The 26575-nt window shown below is 45.7% G+C and overlaps 1 protein-coding gene across 12 annotated transcripts in view; it reads right to left on the bottom strand.

Annotated features, from left to right (window-relative positions):
• The window catches only part of LOC105053932 (dol-P-Man:Man(7)GlcNAc(2)-PP-Dol alpha-1,6-mannosyltransferase), a 36912-nt gene extending 31237 nt beyond the window's left edge, over window positions 1-5675 (bottom strand). For 7 of the 12 annotated variants that reach the window (XR_012135234.1, XR_012135236.1, XR_012135239.1 and 4 more), the window contains exons 1-4: window positions 5484-5675; window positions 5295-5380; window positions 3362-3403; window positions 3231-3279 (exon numbers count right to left, since the gene is read on the bottom strand). Coding sequence is in view for 4 of the 12 variants with exons in the window: in XM_010935270.4 (XP_010933572.1) it covers window positions 3231-3279; window positions 3362-3403; window positions 5295-5380; window positions 5484-5541 (235 nt within the window). In the remaining 8 variants the exon portion in view is untranslated. The remainder of the gene's footprint in view (window positions 1-3230; window positions 3280-3361; window positions 3404-5294; window positions 5381-5483) is intronic. The other 5 variants (XR_012135235.1, XM_010935271.4, XM_010935277.4 and 2 more) reach the window with 3 other exon arrangements.
• Window positions 5676-26575: the final 20900 nt, after the last annotated feature.

The following is a 26575-nucleotide window of genomic DNA, read 5'->3' as shown; positions in this document are numbered from 1 at the left end:
AAAGTTGTCCTTCAGTTCTCTTAAATAAAACACCAACCACAACCATATGACAATTTAAAAAAAAAAAAAAGCATACAAAGAGATCTATGAGGGTATTCATAAAATATGAAACATACCAAAGAGTTGATAATTATCAACATATGTAATTCGAACTGAGCTGTCCATGTTGATCTCAAAATAATATATCAGAGCTGCAGTCTGAGCTCAAGAAAATAAGTGCATGCTCAATGTCCACCCTTAATGATAATCTCATCTTAAAAATACACCTATAGCTTCTCAGGTGTTCCCTTCAGGTAACACAGCTGTCCTTGCCTTTACAAAGGATTGAAACCACTTTAAGGTGTGGACAAAAGATGCTTCTAAAGGCTTTACAAAGGAGAAATAGAACCCTTCAGTCTATAGCATTGCAGCATAGTAAGGTACTAAACTTTTGTGCCAAAAAGAAACTCGATATAAACTTTATTGTACTCACAAGGTGTAGTTCACAGAGAGCCCCAGCATCACTAAGGTGTTCATAAAGAACTACAGCAAACCCCTGAGGCCCTAACATGATGATAGTAAATAACCAAGGTTGTTCTATTGCTCACTTGAGAAAGTCCAATTCAAATCAGAAGATAGCCCAAAAGAGTCAAGCCATGTTAGAAATGGGTGAAACCAAAGGTTTGAAATCTCAGTGAAATAAAGAGATATTTCAACCAAAACAGCTAGGCCTTAGTCAAAAACAACCCAATGTTACCTAAGTTTTTCAACAATCTTAGTCATTTTCCAACAAAACTAACCAGGTTTAGTCAATATTTTACCATGCTACAGTGTTTTTAGCCAGAATTGACATATATAATAAAATCTTACATCATTTTTGTCTTGATTTTTTTTTTTTTTTTTTAATTGAGCTTGCTCATGGGTAATAAATTAAGCCCCTACATTTATCAGATTAAATACAATTTTGTGAGATAAGCATATCTAGAAGTGTGGAGGTGTTAGATTACTAGAATTTCAATTTGAAAATAGACTTTTCTGTATACTTACAAGTTACATCAATTAATGCCTTTTATACAATCTAAGAAAGATCTTATAGACTTCACTTGCATTTCACACAGCATGTATGGATAATTTAAAATAGGATACACGTTATTTCAAGTGCGAAAAAATTTCTTATTTCAACATACGTGCACCATTTGGTGTGCAAGTTTCTCGTCAAATAACATATTATAATCTCAAAACATTGTCTAATGTTCTTTCCTAACTTGAACTGTTTAATGTTTCTTCCATTTCAAAATTTTCATTTGATAATTTGTTAACAAGTGTCAAATGTTTCTTCAACAAAAATTATAGAAACCCAACAAATTGAAACGCTGCTATTTTCCATCCTAAACTTGGTTTACAACTCATCATCAACTATGGCTTTTTCTTCTTTTTTTTTTTAACTTAAAACACTTTTTTTGTCCAGAACTCCAGAATTCAAAGTGAAATAGTCAAACCCGAAGTCAGTCAGCCTGACCGAAACTGAGTAATCGAAACTTTGACAGAATATGCCCAACTTGATAAGTTAACATCTCAAAGGCATTATCCATGCAAATCAATTTTAGATCAGGCAAAGTTTAAGCAAAAACAAAACCCGAAAGGGTCTTTTCCTAACTCTATCAGCCAATTACATCCAACCAAATCAGCAAATAGAAACACAGAAGTGTTTTATTTAGTAGTTGTGATCAATCTTAGCTATAGCACATCAAATAAACTTTTTGTCGCACTGCACAGCACATGTGAACCTGGTCAAGCTCTGTTAAGGCAAAAAGAATGTGCTTGGAGCCAAAATGCCAAAATTCACCTAGAGGACAACTTTGGCTACTTTCCAAATCCTTGAATGTTGAAAAGAATGTGCTTAAAGCCAGCATTCCTGAACGCACATCCAATTTAGTATGTGGAATGCAACCTGGGATCAACAATCCCAGGAGCACGCACTGCTGGATCATTTCCACAGAGATGTCAAGTGGATTAATTTGCCATATCCATATTCCATTTGACAGGGATGCATGACTTTATCTAAAGGCAGATAATATAATTATATAATGCTCTTAAAAGGCCCACAATTTCTTATTAATTAGGAACTACGCTTGCACGGAGTGTCCAAGATTGAATCCACATTTTTTGTAACCGGAAACTAGGGCCAACCAACATAGGGTCAATTAAGCACCACGCAATTCAAGAAAGGGTAAGTCTAATCAAAATAAGCATCACCTCTCAGCTGTCCAATTGGAATAGCATTACCATAGTGACTAAAGCAAGCAAATTTGGATATCCATTAAAGTTATACGGCTATTGACTTATGCACTTTTATGTATGTTTCTTCCTATAACTGATGTGTTTCATAAAGATTTGAGAGAAAACAAAGATCTTTAAAAGGAAAGTCTATTATGGGTCTTAAGCCCCTTATACTACTGAGAATTTGATGGATTCTGGCAATAATAAAGGAAATTCATGACAAGCCAGATGGCATGAGTATGTTCAATTGAAGACAATGATGAGGTTGCTTCAGCAACCGGGGCATAGATTTTTGTTTAAGGATCAAGAAACAGAAGAGGAAATCCAAAAATAGCATGGATGGAGTTTGGGAGAAAGATATAAAGAAGTTGGTAGCAGAGGAGGAGGTAGCCTATAGAAGGAAAGACGGGCAATGATGATGAAGATGATGAATTTAATTGTCTATGATTATATTTAACTAATTATAGTAATGATAGAATGATGTAGTCCAGCATCCTGAGCTATTCTACTAAAATGTAGAAAAATAGCGATCAGGTTTTGGCTGACCTGGTAAAAAGAAATGAAGGTACAAGTATGAGAGAGAGAGAGAGAGAGAGAGAGAGAGCAAATCAACTGATAAGAAATATAGAATTAATATGCGATGCTCTGTGTTTAGGACACTTTGATTCCCATACAACTTACAGAAAGGACTGATTAGCAACTAAACAAGAAACTTGACCAGCCAAATATCTGCATCAAAACTATTTTGCAATTGAAAATTGCAATATCATCATAATATAACCATGTCATTCATAGTATGACCACATTAAAGAACTGGCAGCGATCTTAATATACAAAAGCAGTGCATAAACAAATAAAAGTTTTTGCCCAAACATGTAAAAGTAAAAAGGAAAGCTTCATCACAGTATTGCATCTTCAGATATGCTCAAACCACATGCAATACTGCATTTCTAAAAGGATAGAGGATTTACCCATAAAAGTGCGAGGAACAACACCAGGAAAATCCAAATGGTCATACTGCTACAAGCAATAGACAAGACTAATTAATACCACATGAAGGATCCCAAATATCTGACAAGCAAAATGTGTGTAGGAAACTTACATTGTTAATGTGATGGTGGTGGTAAAGCATATCATGCATTGCCTGAACAAAGAAAAATAAAACATCATCTAATTGAAATGTTCTGTGAGTATAAAAAGACAAGAAAAGTAAATCTGATAAAGGAGGATATGTATGCAAAAGCAAAATGGTTAAAAATGTTGTTTCATTAGTAAGCAAAAAGGTGGCGAACAGATAGACACAACCTTGCTATAGCAGCAGTCAGGGAAATACAATAGAACCCTAATACTGATGAAAGGTTCATAAAAAGGAAGGAAATAGCACATGAGAACAGATATATTAGATTTATTGTAAAAAGACTCAACTATTGCAGCAGAACAGATATAAAAGAATCTATGAGGATTTAAGCAACTGTTTTTCTACCGACATCATATTGTACCAATGGACCGTGAACTTATTGGTTTCACATCATTTTCTCTTTTTTTTTTTTTTTTTTTGAAAAAAAACACGGCATTCCACAAATGGATCACTTGAAAAACTGATGAACAGAAAAAAACTAACATACAGTAAAACAGAACGGAAGAACAAACAAATACAAGAACCAGTTGGAATATTCATCAAATCACATGCCAAAGTGATGATGATTAAAGGTGGATTCGCAACCTACAAATTCTAATTCATCTATTAAAAAAATATACAACACTGTATAATTATTAGCAGACAAAGAATCTTCAAGCAGATGGTTTATTTGAGATTATAAAAGATATTTAAAAGGGGAAGCAATATAAGCAAAGTATGCACAAAGTTTACGACAATTAAACCATATGAATTCATTAATATTTCAACTTTTAGATTCTGATAAAAAGGATTATTTCATTGATTTTCACTTTAGGAAATGCATTTACTTGTCCCTAACACAAAGCTAATTATGATTAAAACTGATATTTCTTTTCCGAAGGACAGTGGGAGATTTCTTTCCCCTTGAAAAGCAAAGAAAACCACACAGATCGGATTTTTCATATTTCTATTCCGACTAATGGGCTTAGTATCACAGAATATAGACTTGGCAGTGGAGTGCCACTTTCATCAGCTTTTTTTCCTGTAAATAGATATACAAAAAGATTGTTGGCTCAGTGTTTTGTTTAACAGGGTACAGGAAGTCTTTATGGATGTTTTATTGTTTCTCCCATTTGGTCAAGTTATTATGTGCGATCTTGATGGTTTAACAAGAGAACAAATATGGAACTAGATTGCAGTTCAAGAACAGTCAAACATAATTCAGGAAAAAAACAATCGAACAGAAGTAGTTGCGCCAATCAACTATTAATAAATCCTCAATAAGTTCATATTATTTGCAACAAGCACAGATTTGGAGAAGGATATTAAGAGTCTTGCTGTCTATGGGTTCTCAAGGAAATGGCAACATTCTGTGGTTGATGGCTTGACCCCACAGAAGCTATTTTGCAGAAGTCCATATGACTTTTTGATTTTTCCCTTGCAAATGCATCAGCATGATCAACCAAGAAATAGCTGATCAACAGTAATGAGGGTTTTTCTTAGAATGCCTACAAAATCTATCGAGAAATTGTTTCTTTATTGATGTCAAATTGTTCTCAGTTCTCGCTCATTTGAACGGTTAATGTCGACTGAAGAGTTGATTAGGTTTAGAATCTAAAATGGGAACTATCGGTATCCGATAAGCCTTAAATTAGAACAACTATGGATCAGATACCAGAATTTCTTGCCCTTTGAGTAAGCGAGGAAAAGAAAATATATCAAAACTGATCGTTCCAACAATTCAAAAGCAAAAGAATCTTTCCTCACCCCGCTCCCACCCCCAAGATTTGTGAAAGAAAGCGTTCGTCGTCATTCAATTGCACCACCATGCATTCGGATCTCACATAGGAATCTCTATGCTACACTATCGATAGAAAGAAAAAAACTGAGAACGGAAATCAAGGGTTCAGCAACGTGCCTGAACGTTGAAACTCTCTTCAACCTTGGTGTAAGGAATCATGATTACATAGAAAGAAGCGATGGTTCCTAGAATCACATCCCAGCCTGCAGCAAATTCATGCACCCCTCAGCAAGCAGACCCTAATCGGAACTATCGATCGATCGATCCAGACGAATATGGATTCGAGAAAAGTGAAAGAAGCCTAACCGTAGTTACGAAAAAATTCGGACGATTTCTCATTCGAGGCCGGTTTCGTCGGCGCCATCGGTCCACGCCCAAAACCCTAACACCCAACCCCCGCTCTCTTCCCCTTCTCTCTTCTCTTCGCTCGACTCGCCGCGTTCCCCTTCTGTAAAGCAGGCCCAAGTGCCGTCGACGCTATCCCCGGTGAGCACACGGTCGTAGTGGTGCCGGGCGTTATAACGTTACGTTATATATGAAACGTCCGTTATAACGGGTTGATGACGGCCGTTACTTGCGTTTGTATTCTCTTAATAAAAAATTTCAGATTTTGTTTTCAATTCCCCCTAAAAAGCGCTCGCATCGTTTTGTCAATATTACAAATTTAAATAAATACATGATTTGAAAATATATTATTTTTGTCATGACACTATTATAATGATATTATTTTGATAGTAAAATTTTGAAATCATGCAAGACGACAGTAGGTAAATTTAATGGGTATATTATATAATAAATATATAACAACTATTATAATGAATTAATAACAATCTATTATAATGTCAATAAAATTTCTTAATTGTACTTGTATTTTCTAATGAAATAGTTTCTATAAACTTTAAAATTTAATAAATTCTTCTTAAAATATTATTTTGAAAAAAAAAATCATGATTCTAACCAAATGACCAATGATTTGAAAGAAATATTGTTTACATTATTTATAATAATATTTATTTTAATATTAAAATTTAAAATTGTATACTATGGAATAATAATGGCTATTGTAACTATAATGATCACTAACAATTTTGATATATATATATATATTGTCACAAAGTAATGGCATTATTGAAAACTTAATGTTGAGTCAGGGTTATGACAAAATTTTGTTAGACCAAGAGGTCCCTTACCCTTAAACTAAAATGGATTGCAAGCAAATTTGCTACGAGAGTATGACCTTTAAATTTAGGATAAATTATAATAATATCTTCTCAATTTTAGCTCAATTTCATTTAGATATTCTCTACATTAAAAAATATCAAACTAATCTTTCGAATTTTTGTGATATTCTAAAATAGTCCTACCACTTATCTCTATCAACAGAATAATGTCACGTGACAATCATATAATATCATTATTTTATAAAATGACCAAAGTATCTTTCTTCTCCTCTTCCTCCTTTCTTTCTTCTCTCTGATTGCTCTTCTCCTCCTCCACTGCTAACGTCCCCCCCTCCTCCTCTCTAATTGCTCTCCTCCTCCTCTACTGCCGACGTCTCTCCTCCCCGCTCCTTCCCCTTATCCCCTTCCTCCTCACCTTCTTCTCCTCCTCGCTGTTCTTCTCCTCCAAGCTCATCCATGAGCTCTCCCCCTCTATGGTGACTCCTTTTACCTCCATCTATTCATCATCAACGCCCCCTCCTTCTTCCTTCTCTCCTTCATCCTCATCCTCTTCTTCTTCTCATCCTCCTCCAAACCAGCCTAAAGCTCTCTCCCTTCATGAGGTCATTTTCCATCTCCATACATTCCTCATTGGCAATCCATCCTTCTCCCCTTTCTTCTCATGGTTTTCTCCACCTCCACCCCTTTCTTGTCGATAACCCCTCACTCCCCCTCCTCCCCTTCCTCCTCGCCATCTTCTTCTTCTCCTTCCCTTTCTCCTTCTCTCATCCCACCCAAGAGACATTCAATGCCACCCTCCCTCTCCATGCTGACCTCCATGACCCCACCCTCTTCCTCTATGGTGACTCCCTCTACCTCCACTCCTTTCTCATCGACAACCTTTTTTTTTCTCTCCTCTTCCTCCTCACCTCTTTTTTCTCATCATTGTCCTTCTCTTCCAAACCCACTCATAAGCTTTGCCCCTCCATGATGGCTCCCTCCACCTCTATCTTTCTCCGTCGATGATTCCTCTTTCCCCCACCTCTCCTTTCCTCTTCACTCCTCCTCCAATCTCGCCCATGATACCTTCGATGCCATCCTCTTCCTCTACATCGACCTTTATGACCCCACTCTCTCTCTCTATGGTGGCACAGCCACCTCCATCCTTTGCTCATTGGTGACACTTATATACCTTCATATATAAGTGAGAGGCATTTTCATCTACTTAAATGACAAGCTAATACTATTTGTTACTAAATGAATGACAGGACCACTTTGGAACAAGTCAAAAATTTGAAGGGCTAGTTTAACATAAAGTCAAATGGGTGTAAGCAAAATTAGATTAAAGTTGAAGGTATATTTTTATAATTTATCTTTAAATTTAATTAATTCAAGTTCAAGGGCATGTATTTCTTAAATCTTTTGAAATCCTATCCAATTAAAATGCATGTGCAAATCCCTTCATATACATATTTTAATTATTATTTAAAAATTAAAATTTGTATGTGATATAAATTTTATACATGCACATGAATATATTTGTCTATAAATAATATATTGTCATATACACTACTAATAATGTATTTATGCCATACACATCATATGGTAATCATAAATACATCATCATATGATTAAAGGCTTAATATAATGATAGACAATCCTATCACTCATGTTATATATGGCACTGGAAATATATTTTTTCCTCTTTTTAACTTCAAACACTTTGAAACTAAACTATAAGTTGATTAATCTATAATATAATTATAGCAAGTTTTGTTTTTGCCAATATATTTATATTTAAGTAGATAAATAAATCCATTGCCCATATTATAAACTTTTAAGATGCATTGATCTCTGGAACCATAATATCAGACTATAGATTTTTGTCTAATGCACCATCAAAGTATTGCATTATTTATTATATAATTAATTTTACATGATATAATTGTTCATGCATTAACAAAATGCCATGCCAAAATACCAACAAATACGGAAAGATTGAAAGAGTATAAGCAAGTTTCCATAATTAACAAGCTCAGACTTCTTGTACAATTTTGTTGTTTTTATCTCTACAATAATTAATCTTTTATTTTGATCTTCCTCCTTTTGAGACTCAACCACTTTGGCTCCACCCCACATTCTTCGCGATCCCATCATGAATAATAATAGATTGATGATATAATTGATAATTCTATCTTGAATTAGTACCTTTTAGATGATTTTGTAATGTTCTTATATATATATATATATATATATATATATATATATATATATATATATATATGACCTTTTTTACCTTTTTAGAGAGATTAAGAAAGATTAGACCCGATTATATACATGAAAATCTTAATCATTAATATCCATACGATTGAACCAAAATTGATATGGACAGTGAAGCAAATAAGATACACGATATGCTTACATTTTTTTATTCATGAGTGACAGTTGATTCAGGATATATATATCCAACCAGCTAGATGACACAAGAACCCTATCTATCCTTTCCCAAACTCTAGCCTGTCTGAGATGATTATTGCATCAAATGAATTTAGGACCCTGAAAACCTAAATCAATGAGATCAGAATTATGAAGGAAAGATCTGAATTTGCGAATCTCTCTATTAACTCTAAACAGTTTACTACTTTTCTTATCTTCATAATGTAAAATACAATTGAAATCACCAGCAATAAGCATAGGGAAATCTAAAGCCATCACCGATTGCACTTGGGACCAAATATGATGATGTTCAAATACCGAGATACTAGCATAAATCATATCCAAAATCCAAGTAGGTTGATTAGTACAAGAAATAACACCAAAAGCAATTTACTTATCAGTATGCATAAAATTAACAGTACCTAGGTTTTTAACCCATACAACAATAATACTCTCTGGAAGCCCCTCAACAGGAATGATATAGACCTCCCACCTAGGACCTAAAAACTGCTAGATCCGGGACAACGCCAAATTAGATAATCTAGTTTCAAGAAAATGGACAATATCAGGCCTATCTTGACGCAATAAAGTTTTAGCATAGTTTGCAAACGAGGGCTTAGCTGCACCCTACAATTCCATACTAAAACATTCATTTGGATGAATTAAGTAAAACATTTGGATCCAAGTCTATGCTAGATAATTCTCTGACACATCCAGACTTCGGATCTTCATCAAAGTTGGATGGAACATGGCAATTCTTTAAAGTAGTATGCAACTAATAAACAATTAGATCATATGATTCCTTACCAACCTGAAGTTGTCCTATTTGATTGTTTTGTTTCTCTCTTTCCTGTTTAGGTGTAACCTTAGCCTTCTTATCTATACCTTTAGATTGGAACCCAGAATTATTAATTTTTTTTCAAATTTTAAGAACCTCCCCTTTATGATGATATAAAGTTTCTTTATTACCAGTAGTTCTAATGCTAACTTAGCTTGAGGAGGAGAGTTGGCACCTGGAGAAGATTTTTTTGTTTGATTTTTGTTAGGAGATTGCTTCTTTTTACCCTTTTTCCAATTAACATCAAAAGACTGAGTAGAAAAAATCAAGGATTCAGTTACCTCCATATCTTGAAACTCGTAACTCTCTTCATAATTTGTATTCATCAATAGAGAGAACCGATTTAGTCACAGTCAATTCAGAAGCCTCCTTTATTTTTTATGGAGGGAGAGATTGCCTGACAGTCTTCTTTGGCAATGATCAAGCCGAGGTTTTTTGTTCGCCAACTGGGGCAGTCTCAGGATCAGATTTAGGGGCAATCGGAACCCTGGTTGCTCGAATCCAAGAGCCAAAAATCTCCTTCTTACCTTCAATTCAACCGCAGGCATAGTAGATTTTTGATAGGTCTTCATAGACAAATTGCTGCCATAAATATGCATTCTGAACTTTAATTCTAGCCCCACAGCAAATCGGTTTGGACAAATCAATTTCTACACACACTCGAGCAAAATCCATTCTTGAAGAAGAAAGAGTCCACTGATCAAGAAACAAAGAAACACCCACCTGTGCTACTATCTTACAGATATTTTCAGGATGCCACAATTCCAGAGGTATTTCAAGGAGCCTCATCCAGATCTTGGCTTTAAAGATAATATCTTGATCAGGATGAAATCTTGGCCTCCAAAATTCTAAAGCCAAGATCTGGCCAGCTAACGACCAAGGACATTGTTCCAAAATCTGACTCTGTTCCTCAGTCGAAGAACACACGAATAAAAAGAAATTCTCTGGTAGAGCAGAGACGTGAAACTCTCCTTCAATTTTCTATTTGAGATGCATTTTTCTTTCAATAAAATCTAACAAAAAACTCCTACCTAAGAACTTACTGACCAATGCATGACGCATCGTTGAAGTGAACTTTGAATGTCGTCCTCTGTGAAGACAACGACTTGTTGAAATCTCCTCTCCAGCATAGCCACTGCTTTCTCCATAGCTTTAGATCATTAATTAATCTATAATTAATCTATAATCCTCAATTTTCATTGATCATTAATGGATCTCCTATGGAGTGATTTGCTGGTACTTGAGGTCTTAGGCAGGATTGTCCGCTTTCACCATATTTATTTATATTAATTGCTCAAACTTTTTCAAATCTTTTAAATATTGCTGTTCATCATCAGTTATTGCATGATCATCATCCCAGACAAGGGCCTCATATCTCTTACATATTTTATGTTGATAACTGTCCGTTAATTGCTCGTGCTTCTATTAGAGATGCTGTTTATTTAGCTACGATTATCGATGCTTACTGTTATCATTCTGATCAGCAGGTTAATTATTCTAAATCAGCCATTTGTTTTAGTCCCTCTATACCTCCTACAATCAAATCATCTATATTGAACATGTTACATATAGCTGAACAACAATTGCCATGGTTATATCTTGGTATTCCACTGTCTGCCCACTCTCTAAATATGGTGCAATGTCAATCTCTTATTTTTAAATTTTTTCATAAAATTGATACATGAAAATAAAAAAAATTTATCTTTTGCTGGTAGAGCTATCTTTGTACCATGTGTACTTACGTCATTGCCCTTGTATGCTATATCTGCTGTGCATGTTCCCCAAATGGAGAGAGATATTAGATCCTTCCCTTGGAGGCATAATTCTGATAACCGTGGTTTTCACCGTATTGCTTGGGAAAGGATCTGTTCCCCAAAGGCTGAAGGTGGTTTGGGTTTCTTTTCTTTATATCATAGAAAGAATCTCTGTCTATTAGAACCTCATTCCTTGTGGGCTCAGGTTATTAGGGCGAAATATCATTCTGCCGGTTCTTGGATTCATTACACAAAACCCGGTCACTCTTCCATTATTTGGTCCAAGATTTGCAACGCTGGTCACGAGGTGGAATTCCATTGTCAATGGACGATAAATTTTGGAGATTCTATAAATGTTTATAATGACCCATGGATCTCTACATATCTTTTAAATTTTTAGCCTACTTTCCTTAACATACAAGAGCTAGCTCCTGATATTAAGGTTGCAGAATTAATAGATGACTCTCGAGATTGGAATGTTCAGTGATTGACTAACGTGTTTTTGAAAAATTTAATTTATCAAATCCTTACTATTCCGATTCCAAATTTTAATCGTTCAGATCAATTAGTTTGGGGTAACACGAAACTTGCTCACATTTCTTTCAAGGATATGAATTATATCACTCCTCAATATCCTAAACTTTTTTGGAAATCTGGAAACTAAAAATTCCGCTTCGGGTTCGCACGTTTTGGTGGCAACTTGCATGGGATCGTTTGCCAACAAAAAATCTTCTTGTTCACTGCAATATTATCTCATCTGATAACTTAAATTGCAATATTTGTCCAACGTTTATTGAAGATACCATTCATGTTCGCTTATCTTGTTCTTTTGCGCATATACGTTGGCCAGGAGCTTTCTAATACTTATGGAATTGTCACTATGTTTATTAATCTATTGGATATGTTTGATTATATGATTAATCCGTTGGTAGAGGGCAAACATAAAGATTTGGTCGCTTGTCTTACATGGTTCATCTGGCGGGCTCGTAATGAAAGAATCTTTAACCAGCTTATTTCTCATCCTGCTCAGCTCTGTCGAAAAGTATTTGTGTTTTCAAATTCTAAAACCTTGGCCCCATCCAGGTACTGGGGTAGCTTCAGTCATTGTTCTGTTTCAAAAAACAGATCTCTTGTGCTGTCTTGGCTACCTCCTCCCTCAGGGGTTCTAAAGGTTAACTTTGATGGTTCGGTTATCTCTAATAAAGCTGCTGCGGCCTAGGTGATTAGGGATCATAAAGCTCATTTGGTGCAGGTTGGTGGTAAAATTGTATCCCCTAGCTCGGTGCCATTTACAGAGTTGATTGCGGCCTGGCGGGTGTTAAGGTTGCTATAACTATTGTCAATGCCACTCATATAATTCTGGAAGGTGATTTGGCAACGGTGGTTTCTTGGCCGAACACTTCTAACCAATCAAAATTTAAGCATAATGATTTTTTGCAGGATATCTGGCAATGGAAAGCTTCTTGTTCCTCATTCAAAGTGGTCCATACTTATAGAGAAGCGAACCAAGTGGCTGATCATTTGGCTCATACAGCTCTGTATAATAATTTCTGTTGGAATAATGAGGATCAGGTGGATGCTAATTGTCTTTATTTGCTTTATGCAGATGCTTATGGGGTTAGTTTTCAACGAAATGGATAGTCATCCATATTTATGGACAGCATTGAAATAGAATTTTTTCTATTTTGCTGAAGTTAATGTCGATCTTTTGTGTCATTTTTGCTGTTACTATCTTGCTATTTCTTGGATCAACATCTCATATTGTCTCCACCAGGCCACTCATTCATCTACCTGTTATATGGCCATCATCATATCCTTACAGCAAATTCTCTTACACCCAATTAATTCCTGCCACTTTCATTCTCTGATACTTTCTCAAATCATATTTTCCATGGATACTGCAAATATTACTGAGATATTATAAAATGTTAAAAAGGTAAAGGAGAACTTTTCTTGAAAAAAAAAAAAAAAAGAAGGCAAAACAAGAAAGGAAGAAAATGAGATGAAGAAAAAAAAAAGTGACATAAAAATAAGTCGAATTCTTGGTCTGCAGTGGAATTTTTATGAGCTTATCATAATATCATCCTTTTGGAGACATATCTGCTTTGTTGGTTCTTTCAAGTACAACTCCACCATCTTCAGCCTTTGGACTTTAAGGCATGCATTCATGTCAATTTGCGCATTCATGGCCATATCTGATGCTGAGGACTGGTTTGATACCTATTATACCCAAAACTTCAATGACATCAGTCTACAGATTTCAAGTTATTTGGGTTCCCATTGCTATACATATCATAAATGGAAGATTTTTGCTGTTGATGTTCATTCATTTTGGTTCAAGAGATGCAACTGCCTGAGATATAAATGCAATATGTCTGCTTCCATGCTACCGATATACTTACGATGGATCTGGTTTTTGCAGCAGTAGTTGGCCATTGAGATAATCATATGTATCAACTGTACCATTTATTCCTTGGAGCACCATCATGTCTCATGTCATTATATGCAAGGAAAAAAAGAAATTACAGAAAAAGGGGGGAAAAAAAAAAGAGAAGAGGAAACACAAGAAGAATGAGAAAGAAAAGAGAGGCAAAAGAAAACAAAATATACAAAAGAAAAAAAAAAAAACAAAAGAAAAGAAGAAGAGTGTGTTGTTTTATCTAACCTTTGGTTTCTATGTCAATTTGCAGGTTCTACGATCATCTGATTTTCTTAAAATGCTGCCTGTAAATTTGTCAGGTTTTAAGTTGTTTTATTGCTCAACCATCACCCGATGGTTCCACTCTGAAGCAGTTTCGGCAATTACTGTTAAAGTGAAATTACTACTTGATGATCTCCTACATGACTTCCTGCTATATTTCTTAGTGATATATCAGTTTACAGTTGAATCATATGCATACTATATGTTGCGGCCAATCGCCTCATCGTCCGATCGCCGGGGAGCGTGCACCTGCAAAAGGAAGTCCGCACTGACCGGAGGCGGCTCCGGCGGGGACCCTCCGACGGTCAAGTCAGAGAGGTGACTGGGCAACAGTGAAATGCAGACAGAGAGCTCTGAGAGGGAGAAAGAGAGAGGAGCGAGCCTGCGTATGTGGGAGAGACGGGCGGATCGACCCTTTGCACTGTTGCCTTCCCCGGTATATATAGTGGAGCACGGTATGGCGCCCTCATTAATGGCGCGGACAAGTGAGGAACTGTCAACTCACTGTAGGCTGTCAGAGCCGCCGTGAAAACATCATGTCGCCGTGTAGCCGTCTAATCACCAGGGTTGACCCGGCTCTCGGCGGGACAATACCCCTAGGTAACTGTGCCGCGTGTCCGTGTCAGAGCTGACAACGTCTGGCGGCCGTACGGCGGTTGGTGGAGTCGGCCGACCCAAGGTCGGTGGCCAACAGAGTGGCGTCGGGCTCCTCCGTCGGTCGGCGAGCTTCAAGTGGATCGGCGACCGGACCTCTGGGTTCAGTCGGTCGGGAATAGACCGTGGAATGGCCGTGGTTAGCCGCTGATGGCGTCCGTTGGCCTGCCGCCCGACTTACGATCGGCCAGTCAGAGTCGTTCGTCGGGCCGTCGGTTAGTCGGTCGGGCCGCTAGCCGGTCGGGCCCTCCGATAGTCGGTCGGTCGGTCGGTCGGGGCCCCGAGGTCGGGCCCTCCGATAGTCGGTCGGTCGGTCGGTGGGTATCCCCCAACAGTTGCCCCCCTCCACTCCTAAGTCGGGTGGAGAGCTGGCCGGTGCCTTCATTCGGGTAGCAAGACCGGACGACTGGGAGTGGATTTGTCGCATGTGCAGATCCGACCGTACCGCCGGCTGATCCGTTGTCTGACACCTCACGAACCCCGAGAGATCCGAACGTCTAGTCGATGCCAGAAGTCGCGCCGGCGTCCGGTGCCGGACGCCGCGTCTTGTCGTCGCCAGCCGTCACGTCGGTGTCAGAAGATCGGGTGCCGGACGATACGGCGTCAGTCGATCGGATTATTCGGCGCCGATCGTGGGTGAGGCGTCCCATCGGGAACGCGGACCGGCGCGGGCGGCCGACTGCGGAGCCAACCCCCGCGCGCCGCGTGTCAAGGTGGTTGGCCGGCGCCCGCTCCGGCATTTAATGCGGGCGGTGCGGGCGTCCCGGGGCGAAGCGCGCCGAATCTTTAGCCAATCGGCGGGCGCCACGCGTCGCGCATCTGGAGGACTTTGGTCGGCGCGGGAGCATCTCGGCCGTCGGTCGGCCCTATATATATAGGACCTCCCGGACCCTGACCCACATTTGCCATTTGCTGGGGAAACTCTGTCCGGACGATTTCTCGGTCGTCGCGGGCAGAGCTCTTCTCTACCTCCGGAGGGTCCATCGGGTTCGTGGTCCTCCTTCCCCTTCTTGCTTTCTTCTCTTCTTTCTCTTCTTTCGGTTCCTGCACAATGACCAGGAAACCGACTCAGGGAGCTCGGTCGGGGAACCCGACTGACGACACCCGATCGGCTCCGGAAGATGAGGCCTCCTCGCTTTCGGGGCCGAACGTCGATCAGCTTCGGGAGCACTATCGCATCCCGGAGCAGTTTCGGCTCTATGCTCCAGGGGCCGGCGGTCGGGTCAACAACCCTCCGCCCGGTGACCTGGCGCTGTATGTTGAGGACCTTCGTGCGGGTCTTCGACTTCCGATTCCGGAGTTCGTCCGGAATCTGCTTGATTACTACGGACTCTGTCCGACGCAACTGGCGCCGAACTCTATCCGGCTAATCATTTCTTTCGCGCTGTTGTGTCAGCTCTTGCCGACCAACCCTCGCGTTTCCCTCTTCCGGGCCTTCTTTGTGCTCCGACCCCACCCTAAAGCCCGAGGGTGGTGGCTCTTCAATCCCCGGAAGGGTCTTGCTTTCATAACCGGTCTTCCATCGTCCATTCATGGATGGAAGAACCAGTTTTTCTTTGTTTCCTCTTCCTCCTCTTGGGGCTTTTTTTCTCGCTGGGGTGTACCCCGAACTGAGGCCAACGACAACAGTCGGGTCGACGTGGACGACCGGGAGGACTTCCACCGACTCAAAGATATGTCGGTCCCGAAGCAGAGGGAGCTTGTTACCGAGCAAGCTCTCTATGATGCTGGCCTGAGTCTGGTCCCCCGAATAGGTATCGTCCGATTCCCCAGCTTTTTCTTTTTATTCGGCTTTAGGGTAGTTCTGGTCCGGCCTCTGACATTGGTAGGTTTTGCAGGGACACCGCCGAGGATGAGGCCGACCGACGCCGAAATTCGTCATTTTGCCGCCGCGAGGAAGAGGCCAGCGTCGGGGGCTGGCCCTTCGCGTCCTTCCAAGAGACCAGCTCCAGTTCAGCCGACCGTGGAAGCGTCGGCGACCGAGGGGTCGGAGCCAATCATAGCCCTTGCGGCTCCGACCGTCCGAGTCGAGGAGAGGCCGACCGAGGAAGTGGCCGAAAGGGTGTCGGCGGTTTCGCCGCCGCGGGTGGAGCCGGATGTCGTTCGGGAAGCCGAACATCGTCCGGAGGCGTCCGCTGGCGCAACGGGGGGCGCCGGGTCGAACTCCAGCGTCCCATCGCTGCCAGCCCCGTTGGTCGGGGCAGCTGATCGGGGGAAAGCCCCGATGGAGCCCTCGGAGGAGGAGAGATCAATGCCCCCCAGCGCATACTACCCTGAGGGTGCGTCGGCCTTGGCCGACCACAACCTTGCGAGGAGGTTGTGCCAGGGGATCCTCCTCCCTACCGACGTTCAGTCGTTGCGGTCTCGGCAAGTGACCGAAATGTTGTCGCGGTTCTACCCGTCGATGGTGGAGGTAAGCTTCGCGTCACCTTTTACCTTAGAAGAATTTTCGTTTGCCACATAATTCTGACAAGGCTTCTTTCTGTCGGCAGTTGATCTTCACCATGTCCGAGCTGGAGGCCGGATACCGAAGGTTCGGCGACATTCGGGCAGCCTTCAAGGAAAGGTCGGCAGCGGCCGAGGCCGAGAGAGGGAGACTGGTCGACCAACTGCAGGAGTCGGTCGATCGGGAGGCCAAGTTGACGGACGAGGTCTCCCGGCTCATGGCCGAACTAAAGTCGGCCAAGAAGGAGGCCAAGCACAAAGGTCGGGTCGTGCGTCGTCTTCGACGCGAACGGGACGGTGCCACCTCCGAACTCCAAGGGGAGCGCGAGCAACTTCGGGCCAGCCTGGGGAAGCTCGCGGAAACCGAAGAGGACTTGTCCATCGCCCAAATCGACGCCGAAATTGCCAGGGCCGAGGCGGAGTTGGCGAGGGAGGAGCTGGCCCATACTGAGGACGAAGTACGGTCGGCGAGGGAGTCGGCCGATCGTGCGGTTGAAGACTTCCGGGCCTCCGACCGGTACAAGGAGGAGATGCTCGAGTCGGGCTTCGCCTCCTACCGGGTCGGGTTTGAGGACGGTCGGGATGCCGTCCATGCCTTGTACCCGGAGGTGGACGTCAGCCGAGTCGCGCCGCTACTCGCCGAAGAGGAGGGAACCGAAGAGGAGGCCGACCATCTGTCGGGAGGCGTCATCCCATCGGAGGAAGCCGTCCCAGAGCCGGAGCCGACCGGAGGTCCTTCGCCGACTGAAGGACATCCTTCTGCCGTCGACCCAGCGCCGCTCATGGTCGAGACGCCGATCCTTCCCGATCCTCCGTCGGCCGAAGAGACTATCCAGGACGAATGATCGGTCCAGCCGATTGTCCTCCTTTTATTTCTTCTTGAAAATACATGTAATCGGCTTCGGTCCGACTTTGTAACTTCTTTTAATCAATGAATGAAATTGTCTTCTCTTTTCCTTCTTGTTTGTAATGTTTCTTATCGCTGTAATGTCGAACCCTAGTCACCAACTTAGAGAAGTCGTCAACTCGGGTAAGTCGGTAAGACCTAAACGGCTTGCACAGTTCCGAAGTAGCTTGTATCCCGACTTTAGGTCGGTTTCCAATAATTGTAGTCGCCACTCGGGCGCGTCTGTTAAGCCGGGAGCCGACCGAACCTGGTAAAGGTTCGGCGGCCGGACCTCCGTAGACGCACTTAGTCGGCCATCATCCGGCGCAGTGTCGGGGGCAGGATAGTAAGTCGGGTCCCCATGCTCTTGCGTCGGGTTTTGTGTCTTTCGACAGACGGTGGCAAGCCGAGTGTCGTTCAGCCGGCCGTAGGTCGGTCGGCGAGTAGTGGGTGCGACTGAGGTCGCATCATGTGATAGACGGTGGTAAGCCGAATATCCCTCGACCGGCCGTAGCCTGGTCGGAAGTCGCGGCAATAGCCGCGTGGGCTTTTAGCCTTTCTTCGGTCGGGGCCCGATCGGCCAGGCGGCCGATGGATTCTGTCCGAAAATTTGGCCGTAGAAGGAGTATAAACTCCCGTCATCGCAGATGCATCGGTCCGTGTAAGCGGCCGATGTGTCGTCGGTGCCAGATCCGCGTCGATGCGTCGGGGCTGAGCGTCGATCGGTAGTCAAAGAGTTAGAACTCCGATTTTTCGAACTGAACTTGTATTCCAACGATTGAATTACAGAATTCACTGGTAATACAGCTTCAAGTTGTCGGCGTTCCAAGTCCGGGGAATGGGCTTCCCCTCAAGGGTCTCCAGCCGGTAAGCCCTCGGCCCGAAGGTGTCAGCAACCTTGTAGGGCCCTTCCCAGTTGGGAGCCAACTTCCCTTGGTCCAAGGGCTTCGACACCTCCGCTTTCCTCAAGACTAGGTCGCCAGGTTTAAAGATCTTTGGTCTGACCTTGGCGTTGTAGTACCGGGCAACCCTCTGTCGGTAGGAGGCCATTCGAATTTGAGCCTCATCTCGCAGTTCGGGGAGAAGATCTAGGTCGGCTCTCCGACTTTCGGAGTTGTCCGGCTCGCGGTACTGCTCGACCCTCGAAGATGGCAGGCCAATCTCGAGCGGGATCATGGCTTCTGTCCCGTAGGCCATACTGAACGGCGACTCTCCGGTTGGGACGCGGGGGGTCGTTCGGTAAGCCCACAGGACGGAGCCCAGCTCGTCGACCCAGAGGCCTTTGGCTTCGTTCAGTCGGGTCTTGAGTCCATGGAGCAGGGTTCGGTTCGTCACCTCAACCTTGCCGTTGGATTGTGGGTGCCCGACTGAAGTTAGTCGATGACGGATGTGGAACCTGGTGCAGAAGTCCTTGAAGTCTTGGTTGTCGAATTGCCGTCCGTTGTCGGTGATGATGGTGTGCGGCAATCCGAACCTGAAGATGATGGACTTTTGGACAAAGTCATCCATCTTCCGCTCGGTGATCTGCGCCAAGGGCTCGGCCTCGACCCACTTCGTGAAGTAGTCGATGGCGACAACGATGAACTTCCTTTGGCCCGACGCCGGTGGGAAGGGGCCGAGAATATCGACTCCCCACTGAGCGAAGGGCCATGGAGCGACAATGGGAGCGATTTGGCTGGCCGGTTGGCGTTGAATATTGGCATACTTCTGGCATGGCTCACACCTTCGGACCAACTCTGCCGCATCCTTCCTCATGGTCGGCCAGTAGTAGCCCTGTCGCAAGACCTTGAAGGCTAAGGACTTGCCCCCCAAGTGATTCCCACAAATTCCTTCGTGAACCTCTCGGAGGGCGTAGTCAGCGTCGGTCGGTCCCAAGCACCTGAGCAGAGGGAGGGAGAACGACCTCTTGTAGAGTCGGCCGTCCATGATCACATATTGCGACGCCGACCATCGGAGTCGCTTGGCCTCCGCGGGATCTTCGGGACTGGTCCCGTCGGACAGGTACCGGACGATCGGGTCCATCCAACTTGGTTCGGACGTTAGCTGCTGCATTTCTTCGACCCGATCAATGCTCGGCTGTTGGAGATTTTCGACGAACGTCCGACCCAAAGAATCATAGGCCGACGTTGCCAATCTGGAGAGAGCATCGGCACGGGCGTTCTCCGTCCTGGGGATGTGGGAGATCTCGAAATACTCGAGGTGGGCCACGAGATCCTTTACCTTCTGAAGATACTTGATCATGGTCGGATCTCGCGCCTCGAAGTCGCCCTTGACCTGCCCCACGATCAGCTGAGAGTCGGAGAATGCCCGAAGGCTGTCGACGCCCAATTCCTTCGCCATCCTCAAGCCCGCGAGGAGTGCCTCGTATTCGGCTTGATTGTTGGAGGCCTTGAAGTCGAACCGGAGGGCGTATTCGGTGACTACCCCATCCGAATTCGTGAGCAGGAGCCCGGCCCCGCTTCCCTGAGCGTTGGAGGCTCCGTCGATGTGAAGTACCCAGGTGGAGATCGGGTCCGGCTTAGAGACCGAATCTCGTCCCGGGCCTTCAGCTCCCGACCTCTGGTCGGTCGTCGGGCATTCGGCGATGAAGTCGGCCAAGACCTGAGCCTTCAAGGCAGGCCTCGGTCGGTACTGAATGTCGAACTCGCTAAGCTTCATTGCCCACTTAGCGAGCCGTCCGGATGTGTCGGGTCGGCGCAGTACGGCCCTCAGGGGCTGGTTGGTGAGTACCACGATGGCGTGGGCCTGGAAGTATGGTCGGAGCCGTTGCGCGGATACGGTCAGGGCGAAGACCATCTTTTCCGTCTCCGAGTATCTAGCTTCGGCGCCGTGGAGCACTTTGCTGATGTAGTAGATGGGCTGATGGGTTCGGCACTCGTTTTCCCGAACGATCACCGAACTGATCGCCTCAGAAGATGTGGCCAAGTAGAGATACAAGGTCTCCCCAATCTGCGGCTTTACGAGCAGCGGCGGGGAAGCCAAGTACCTCTTCAGGTCTTCAAAGGCCTGTTCGCATTCATCCGACCAAGAGAAACCGTTCGCCTGGCGCAGGGTTTTGAAGAACGGGAGGCACCTTTCAGCTGATCGGGAAATGAATCGGCTAAGAGCGACGATTCTCCCGTTCAGTTGTTGGACCTCCTTCTTGGTGTTCGGATGACGCATGTCGAGGATCGCCTTTATCTTCTCAGGGTTTGCCTCGATCCCTCTCTGAGAAACGAGGAATCCGAGGAACTTCCCCGAGGTCACCCCGAAGGCGCATTTGGTCGGGTTGAGCTTCATTCGGTGTCGCCGAAGGGTGCGGAAGGTCTCCTCGAGATCCTGAACATGGTCCGGGATCCGCGTGCTCTTTACCAGCATGTCGTCCACGTATACCTCCATGTTACGCCCGATCTGGTCTTTGAAGACCTTGTTGACGAGTCGCTGGTAGGTGGCGCCGACGTTCTTCAATCCAAAGGGCATCACCCGATAGCAGTAGAGGCCCTTGGGGGTCACGAACGCGGTGTGCTCCTCGTCTTCAGGCGCCATCCGGATCTGATTGTACCCGACGAAGGCGTCTATGAAGCTGAGCAGTCGAAATCCGGACGTCGCATCCACCAGCTGGTCGATCTTCGGGAGTGGAAAGCTATCCTTCGGGCATGCTCGGTTGAGGTCGGTATAATCGATGCAGATCCTCCATTTCCCGTTGGCTTTCTTGACCATGACGACATTGGCGAGCCAATCGGGATACGTGGATTCCCGAATGAAGCCCGCCTCGAGCAGTTTGTCCACTTCTTCGTCAATGGCCTTCTGCCTCTCTGGGGCGAAGGACCTTTTCTTCTGCCTCACCGGCTTCATTGTCGGGTCGATGTTGAGTCGGTGAGTCATTGTTTCCGGAGGGATGCCCGACATATCTGCTGCCGACCATGCGAATACGTCGGCGTTGGCCGTCAGCAGCTCCGCCAGTCGGTGGCGTTCGGCGTCGGGCAATTGAGACCCGATCCAAACTTTTCTGTCGGGATTTTCTCCCACCGGGATCGCCTCGAGCCGCTCGGCCGGCGAACCCCGCTCTTCCTCCTCCCGTTGATCCAGTTTGTCAATTGTCAGGGGACCCTTTGTCTCGTCGCTTTGGGCGGAGATTTGAAAGCATCGTCGGGCGAGCTGTTGATCTCCGCGCATCTCCCCGACTTCATTTTTAGTCGGGAATCGAACAAGGAGATGGTACATCGAGACGATCGCCCCGAAGGCGTTCAGTCCGGGTCGCCCGAGTATGGCGTTGTAGGCCGAAGGAACTTGGACGACCGCGAAAATGAGGGAGGCCGTTCTTTGCCGTGGTTCGGTACCGACCGTCACGGGCAGGGTGATTTCTCCTTCTGTCGTGATGGTATCTCCGGCAAAGCCGATCAAGGGCGTGGAAACCCTACTGAGTCGATCAGTCGGTAGTCGCATTCGGGAGAAGGTCGAGTAAAACAAAACATTTGTCGAACTTCCATTATCAACAAAAATTCGTTTTACATCATAATTGGCTATTGTCGCCGACACAACAACAGCGTCGTCGTGGGGAGTCCGGATGCCCTGAACGTCGTCTTCCGAGAAGGTAATCACGTCGTCCGGGCGCGGCTTTTTCGTCGGCTCTCCTCCTGCAGACGTCCCCGGGCCCAGCCGCTTGGAGATCATGTTGATGACTCCAGCCGTCGGCTGGTTAGTCGGTGCCTCTTCAGTCGGCTGGGGGCGTCGATTGGCAGTCGGTCGGGTCGGCGGACCCTTTCGAAACTTGCCGAGATACCCTCGGCGGATGAGATTTTCGATCTCATCCTTCAACTGAATGCATCGCTCGGTGTCGTGGCCGTGGCTCCGATGGAACCGGCAGTACTTTCGATGGTCGAGGCCCTTTGCCTTCAGAGGCGGAGGCCGTCGCAGGTATTCTTTCCCTTCGATCTCCATCAAGATCTGCGCACGGGGAGCGGAGAGAGGAGTGTAGGAGTCATACCTGGGACGCACCGACCTCGGAGTCTGTCGGCGGGGTGATTTTTGGATTTGTCGGGGTGGAGAAAGCCGACTACCGGCCGGGGGCCTGCTTGGTTCGGCGGGCTCCCGACCTTTTCTTCGCTTCTCCTTCGGACCCCTGGGCTCGACCAGGCGTCGGTCGGACGCTCCTTCGTCCGCGCGCATATACTTGTATGCGCGCTCCAGTAGCTCGGCGTATGTTCGGGGGAGGGTCTTGTCCAGAGAATAAGTAAATCGGGACGACCTCAGGCCCCGCTTCATGGCTGAAACCGCCATGTCTTCGTTGAGGTCCCGGACCTCGAGCGTGGCCGCGTTGAATCGCGCCACGAAGTGCCGGAGCGCCTCGTTTTCCCCCTGCTTGAGGGAGAAAAGGCTATCCGACGTTCGCGGCGGCTTTCGGCTAGTGCTGAAATGGGCCACGAACGAGTGCTCGAGCTGCGCGAAGGAATGGATACTGCCCGATCGAAGACCGGAGTACCAAGCCCTGGCAGCCTTGCGAAGTGTGGCGGGGAAGCCGATGCAAAACAGAGCGTCGGTTGCCCCTTGAATCGTCATGAGAGCTTTGTAGCTCTCGAGGTGGTCGACTGGGTCGGCGGAGCCGTCGTATGGCTCTACGTTCGGCATTTTGAACCGACTGGGAATCGGCTCATCGAGGACCAGTCGAGAGAGAGGCTGGGCGGTCTGGAAGTCGACGTCGTTCGAAGACTTCTGGCCGTCCATTTGCAGTTGGGCGAGCCGGCGATCGATCTCCTCGAACCGTCGCTCGTAGTCGTCCGCTCGTCGATGCTGGGAGACCCCAGGAGTGGAGCCTCCGGAAGACTCTGAAGGAGAGGCCGACGGTGTGCGCGGCCGCTTTTCCTTCCTCGCCCGTTCCAACGGGGAAGGAGAGGGCCGCTGGGACCGTCGGTCGTCGCGTCGAGGTCGACCCTCCTCCTCCCCGTGGGAGCGCTGTTGGGAGTGCTCGCCTGGAGGCGGCAGGGGTCGGCGCGACCGTCGGCGGCTGCTCCTGGAAGGCATAGGTCGGGCCGCCGGTTGTTGCTGGAGGCTTTTGACTGCGTCGGTCAGTACGGTCATCTGCCGTACAATGGCCGCAATCTGCGCCTCCGTAGTCACTGCAGGGCGCGGAGAGCTAGGCTCCGCCGCCGGTGATGGTGGAGAGGCCTCTTCCCGGCGGGAAGAACGCCTTGCCGACCCAGTGATTCTCGATCGTTGAGCTCTTGTCTTTGTCATGCTGTCCCCTTCCTGGCGCGCCAATCTGTTGCGGCCAATCGCCTCGTCGTCCGATCGCCGGGGAGCGTGCACCTGCAAAAGGAAGTCCGCACTGACCGGAGGCGGCTCCGGCGGGGACCCTCCGACGGTCAAGTCAGAGAGGTGACTGGGCAACAGTGAAATGCAGACAGAGAGCTCTGAGAGGGAGAAAGAGAGAGGAGCGAGCCTGCGTATGTGGGAGAGACGGGCGGATCGACCCTTTGCACTGTTGCCTTCCCCGGTATATATAGTGGAGCACGGTATGGCGCCGTCATTAATGGCGCGGACAAGTGAGGAACTGTCAACTCACTGTAGGCTGTCAGAGCCGCCGTGAAAACATCATGTCGCCGTGTAGCCGTCTAATCACCAGGGTTGACCCGGCTCTCGGCGGGACAATACTCCTAGGTAACTGTGCCGCGTGTCCGTGTCAGAGCTGACAACGTCTGGCGGCCGTACGGCGGTTGGTGGAGTCGGCCGACCCAAGGTCGGTGGCCAACAGAGTGGCGTCGGGCTCCTCCGTCGGTCGGCGAGCTTCAAGTGGGTCGGCGACCGGACCTCTGGGTTCAGTCGGTCGGAAATAGACCGTGGAATGGCCGTGGTTAGCCGCTGATGGCGTCCGTTGGCCTGCCGCCCGACTTACGATCGGCCAGTCAGAGTCGTTCGTCGGGCCGTCGGTTAGTCGGTCGGGCCGCTAGCCGGTCGGGCCCTCCGATAGTCGGTCGGTCGGTCGGTCGGGGCCCCGAGGTCGGGCCCTCCGATAGTCGGTCGATCGGTCGGTGGGTATCCCCCAACACTATACAAAAGTTGTAACAGTTATATTTCACACCAGAGACAGGTCTTTGCAGAAGGTTTCATACTCAACAGCTCAAAGATTCTACACATACTCAACAGATCAATGTTTATATTCAAATGATCAACTGTATAAAGTAAATTTGGCACCTAATTTCTCAGTGAAGTTGCTGCTTACTGACTTCCAACAAGGGCTTCTGTTATCTTTCTTGCCGATATACCTTCAACCATATGCATACAATTCAATATTTCTAACAGGTTTGTTTCATACAACACAGGTTGTTACTGATGCTTTTATACTCAATAGTTCAGGGATTTCACATAAACTCAGCAGATCAACATCTAAACCTCATTATACAAGCTGTTCTTAATCTGTTCTGCAAGTTTGGGTCTTTAGATTTATGTTTTCATTTTATGCCCTTGTCGATATTATTTTGTACTCCACTTTTGTTCTCTGTTGATTATCAGGTCATATGTTGGTTCTTTTTGATAACTGTAAATTCATTTTGGCTTATATAGGTCTGTACTGAACATTGTTTTTTACTGTTAAATTAATATTGCTTCGGCCCTCTTCTTACCAAAAAAAAAAATTTTTTTTTTCTATCAAAAAAAAGTACTTTTCAATATGAAATAACAATAATCAAGCAGTACCTTTTAGCTTATGCTTTATTTTTATAATAGTAAATTTTGGAAAATAATTTACTTGTTCTTCAAGGAGCACAAAAAAAAGATAAAAAATAAAGCAAAAAAAATTAAAAAGTCATTAAAGAAATGCCAAGGTCGATTCAATACGTCGTTTTGATGCCGTAGAAAATGTTGGCATGGTCCAAAAATAAAATATTTTTTTGATAATTAAAAAAAAATATTTATTATGGATAGACTTCGAAAGGTCGAACCTCGAAAGTCTCACATCGGATAAGTCAAGAGTGTCTATGGCCTTAAGTAGCCCTAAGGAACCCCCTTCCCTCACGAGACGCCTTTTCCCCACGGAAGAAGGACAAAACCGTGAGGCCGCCGCCACGTGCCGTGTCGGGACCACCCGGTGGGGACCGCCGGGCACGCTCTCGGCCTGGACCTAGCCAGAGTGGACAATACTTCGTGCTGGGATTGGCCGGTCCCGAAAAGCTCTTGATCCATATCCACATCATTGGCGCCGTTTGTGGGAATCCGGCCCCTGCCTGCCATAGTACCCTCTTGACTGGGGACTGTGTTGTGGGTAGGCCTCAGGAGATCGAACCTCGAAAGTCTCACATCGGATAAGTCAAGAGTGTCTATGGCCTTAAGTAGCCCTAGGGAATCCCCTTCCCTCACGAGGCGCCTTTTCCCCACGGAAGAAGGACAAAACCGTGAGGCCGCCGCCACGTGCCGCACCGGGACCACCCGATGGGGACCGCCGGGCACTCTCCCCGCCTGGACCCAGCCAGAGCGGACAATACTTCGTGCTGGGATGGGTCGGCTCCAAAAAGCTCTTGACCCATATCCACATCATTGGTGCCGTCTGTGG

The sequence above is a fragment of the Elaeis guineensis genome, chromosome 11 (assembly GCF_000442705.2).
Source record: "Elaeis guineensis isolate ETL-2024a chromosome 11, EG11, whole genome shotgun sequence".
Lineage (NCBI taxonomy): Eukaryota > Viridiplantae > Streptophyta > Magnoliopsida > Arecales > Arecaceae > Elaeis > Elaeis guineensis.
Note: the sequence above shows the minus strand (reverse complement) of the source record. Positions and strands in the feature narration are given on the sequence as shown.